At 39.9% G+C, this 4,444-nt stretch overlaps 1 protein-coding gene across 1 annotated transcript; it reads left to right on the top strand.

The window, feature by feature from the left end:
* The first annotated feature begins 2,119 nt into the window (after positions 1 to 2,119).
* On the top strand, positions 2,120 to 4,206 carry LOC146360557 (uncharacterized). Its single transcript, XM_084922750.1, has 3 exons — positions 2,120 to 2,219; positions 2,375 to 2,515; positions 2,656 to 4,206. Exons 2-3 carry the CDS (start codon positions 2,392 to 2,394, stop codon positions 3,141 to 3,143), a joined length of 612 nt encoding a protein of 203 aa, XP_084778876.1. The 5' UTR covers positions 2,120 to 2,219; positions 2,375 to 2,391; the 3' UTR covers positions 3,144 to 4,206.
* The last annotated feature ends 238 nt before the right edge of the window (positions 4,207 to 4,444 follow it).

The raw sequence follows: 4,444 nt of genomic DNA, 5'->3' as shown, positions 1-4,444 counted from the left end.
TTCAACAATGTAGTCAAGACAGCCTGTAAGGAAACAAAGTTTAAAATAACAGTAGGAATGTAGTAAACACCCAGTGCTAAAGCTACAGGCTACATTCATATCAGACTGAATGACACTTTACTTGTTCATGTGAGAAGAAAACAAGAATTCAACTATGTCCACAATCATTAAGTGAAGCATCCAAATCTCTGCCAAGGCAGCTCACTCTGTGCACACTACACTTTTAAGGTAACAGTATTGTATTTTGTACACATTCGTTTTGTTTATTTGTTCTTTTTAAACCTTTATGCAAACACTACGTTGGAGTAAGTAATGGATAATAGGTACTGATGTGTAAAGAACTGGACATGAATAGCATACTACAGTAAATTCATAAATAACTTCGCAGCTCATTCCCGTACTTTTTTTTATTCTTTCATTAACGATGTAAAATATAAAGCAACATTTAATCTCCCCATGTACCAATTCCATGTCCTAAATATTGCTAATACAAAAAAGGCAGTAGAACTCCAAGCACAATTTTAAAAATAAAACACATTTTTGTAACAGTTTGACTTCATGATTATTTTTGACTATGATTGATGTTTTCAATATTCTTTTTTATATATATATATATTTTTTTTTATCATCACATATGTAGCTGGGAAAAAGTTATAGTTTATTTAAATGAAGCCTTTGATCCAGAGAAGAAAATGATGTCAGGACCTACAGGGGATCTGGTGTGTTTACTCCTATATGTTCTACCATTGTGAGGAGATACTGTTACCATAGAAACCGATAAACACATATACATATGTATATTTGGGGGAGGGGGGCATTTTACGAATTTTAAGCTAATTTTAACCATTTCATTGGAAAAAAAGTGTCAAATTTGAGGGCTTCAAATCAAAGTAAAACCTTTTTTCACATTCATACACCAGTCGTAATAAATTCTACACCTCTCCTGGAAAATTTAAAGCATAAAAGCAATTTGCCAGGAAAAGTCTTGGAACACACTTATTTTGATCACATTAAAACGTGATATTCACACTGGAACCTGTAAAATTATTATAGTCATCTAGTGACTCTTGAAATAATTGAAGAAATTTTGAAATGTACCAGGTGTCTGTCGACGAGTCGGGGTCCACGATCTTCAAGCTTTGCTGTTATGATGAAACACAAGTACAAAAGATCCAAAGATGCAGTAGTTGTTGTCGCTTTGTAGTAAAATCCGCTTTCTGTAGAAATATTCTCCAAATGTTATCTTTCCACAAGCTGAGCTTGGAGCAGGTCAAGACAAGTCCAAGAGCAAGTGTAAAGGAACGGCTGGAACCTTGTGCAGCATTCATATACCAACAGCCTGCGTGGTTACGGTTGCTAACATGCATGTGCACGTGATAGAACTATATGAACTGAGCCCATCAGTGTAATTTACAGTAAGGTTATGGTCATTTATAGTTACTGCCTTTGTCACCCTTTATGTGGGATGTCTAATAACCATGTAGGTATATCCAGAAATAAACACAGATATTAGAAAGCAGTAAGTCAGTACCTGAGATGTTTGTTTGAGTGAATAACATTAGCATAGCTCATGCTAATATTACAGCTTCACATTCTTCTTTTCAAAGGTAACAAAAACTTAGCGTTCTCGCTACTTACCATGCTGTAATACAGGTATATGCTAGCAATGACAACATTTAACAAATGTTTTTTAAAATGCTAGCCGTGCTAATTAGCCTTAGGATTGCTTGAGGTCTTGTTTCCAGCTCTAGTTGTCATAAGGGAACTTAGGCCTGTGCGAGCCTTTGGCACGAAAATGAGTCTCGTAAAGCTCACTATTAAACTGACAAAAAGCCTTAGGACCTAGAAACTATTATTCTTACAACTGTGCTGTGTTTATGTTATAACATATATAGGGCTTTGGAGCGTGATGTCACGGGAGATGGGCCACGCCCCCTTCCGCCATGACAGTAGGCCAGACAAACGATACCATTTCAGCTATGGATCGTACGTGTTGTGTTGTCGGTTGCAACGTTAGATCACACGATCGTGAAGGCAAGAAGCTGGATAATGGGCTCTCTTTTAATCGTTTTCCATCCTGGAGGCAACGTGAGGGATCCCATGTATCCGATATTACTAAACAAAGACGTCAGGCTTGGATTGCAGCGGTGAGACGAGCGGATATCGAGTTCTCTGCAATCCCCAGCTTTTTTTGGTTTGCTCACGGCATTTTCTTTCTGGTGAGTTCTAAATTAATTCATATCACTCTTGAAAGGCTTTTAGTGTTATTTTCAATGTGCTGAGGTCATAGATAATGAGATAAAACATGCTAATGTGTGATGCTGCAGAACCACGTCATGTCGACTGAGTAGCTTATGATTTGGCATTATTGCAGGCAAACCAGCATATGAAATGGATGTAACAAATCCAGACTGGGCACCAACACTGCACATGGGGCACGACGACATACCTGTATCAGACTCGGACCGGCACTCAAGGCCTACGCAACGGAAGCGAAAAAGAGCACCCATCGGAGGTAAACAACCCCCCCCCCCCTCTAAAAACATACTAAATTGCTATCACTGTACACTAATCCGCACATAACTTCCAGATGAATCACACACCTGTCATAGAATATTGGTGTACATTTACCTTATGTCTAGTTTTATCTTACAGGCTTTCGTTATGCAGCTGCAGAGTCTGAAGGTGTGCCCCGTGCAGAAGTGATCGATGAAGATCTGACAGAAGACCAACAACAAAATCACAATGTCATGGAGGCAGTGGACAGCAGTTGTGTTGGACAAGTGGAGGTTGAGGTACCAGCTGCAAATGTGGACAGTGGTGATCGGACAGACAGCGTCTCGGAAGCTAAAGGGCAGACGAAGGATTGTGTGTGCAATGAACAGGGCAGAGCAGAAATAAACCGGCTGTTGGAGGAGAACAGACTGCTTCAATCACAGTTGCAAAAGACAGAGCTGAATGAACATTTCTTAAAGGATGATACTGAAAAAGTAAGATATTACACTGGACTACATTGTTATGCTGTCTTAATGTCCCTCTTCAACACTGTCAAAGATTTCCTGCCAATATCGAAGAAACTGACAGGTTTCCAAATGCTCTTACTCACACTAATGCGTCTGAGAGGGGGGGCGTGCATCAGATAAACACATCACAGAGAAATGTGGCATTCTTCAAAAGCTGTTACCAGGGGACGTAGTATTGGCTGACAGAGGCTTTGACATCAGAGATGCTGTAGGAATGATGTGTGCGGAGGTCAAGATTCCAGCTTTCACAAAAGGCTACTGTCAACTTGATGCAAGGGACTTTGAACAAACGAGAGCAATTGCCCACCTTAGAATTCATGTTGAGCGAGTAATAGGTAGTTTGCGCAACAAGTTCAAAATGCTACACACTACAATGCCAATCCGATTAACTCATATCATGTGAGGGTGAAGACACAACACTGCTTGATAAGATTGTTAAGGTTTGCTGTGTTTTGGTGAATGCCCCAGTGTGGTTGTCAAACCAGTGCAAAATGAAACCTGCTCTTGTTGAGTATTCATAAAGCTGTTGTGTTGCATGTGTAGTTCATTGTAAATAATTGTACTTTGTGTGAAGTGGTTTCAATAAAACAGAAAAGAATAGTATATTTGTTTGTTTTTTTATTCTTGATCTGTTCACATGTACTTAGCAAGTACATAAAAATGAAATGCAAACTATTTACATGGCAACACACAGCTGGCATTAATCTTGAACCACAAAATGAAACATTACAGGCTATTTAGAGCAGCACGTTGTTTGGAGAAGTATTTCCCAACAAGTTCAGGAAGGCACACTTTAAGAAAGAAGTCTTGTGCCTGGTTTAAACGCGGTTCCCAGAAATCCACATCAGGGAAGATGCGTATCACAGCAAGGTCTTTCTGTGTCCACACAACGAGGTCACAGTGGTCGTCTGGGTTTCCACTACACTTCCTTATTTCATACGGGTCCACATTACCGATGCACGCAATTTTTTCAAAGTACCGTCTCTTGGCGTCTGGGCGCAATCGGTCGCGATACAGCCCTTTGTCTTTTGCGCTGATTTTGAGCATGGTTCTGGCAGTCCCGATTCCAACACTCCAACACTGTGCGCTTGTTCTGCTTCCTGGCCTACTGACATGGCGCCGCGATCCCACAATGCACTGCGGCGTGACGTCAACTCCAAAGCCCTATAGCAAGAACCTATACCGATAATTGACATTTGACCTCACTGTATGATTATAGCAGCTGTGTGTTATGTCATGGCATGTTTTAAAAATGCCACCTGAAATTTAGGAGGTGGGTTCTTGAGAGTTTTGTACTTTCATCTGATAACGCATACTGTTTATGTATATTTAACACAACAGGCAAGGGATTGTGGTATAATTATAATTAACACAGATTGTGTAGTCTTTAAATAGACGAGCATTTTTAAAAGCACACGTAT

This window comes from Perissodus microlepis, unplaced genomic scaffold (genome assembly GCF_051167445.1).
Source record: "Perissodus microlepis isolate ML-2025 ecotype Zambia unplaced genomic scaffold, ASM5116744v1 scaffold_25, whole genome shotgun sequence".
Lineage (NCBI taxonomy): Eukaryota > Metazoa > Chordata > Actinopteri > Cichliformes > Cichlidae > Perissodus > Perissodus microlepis.
This window is presented reverse-complemented; position numbering and strand designations above follow the sequence as displayed.

What these genes read in the sequence shown, in the direction of transcription:
- LOC146360557 (XM_084922750.1), top strand. Translation starts at nt 2,392, where the DNA reads ATGGATGTAACAAATCCAGACTGGGCACCAACACTGCACATGGGGCAC. An exon ending in AAAAAGAGCACCCATCGGAG is followed by an intron (nt 2,516 to 2,655) that starts GTAAACAACCCC and finishes TTTATCTTACAG; the next exon opens with GCTTTCGTTATGCAGCTGCA.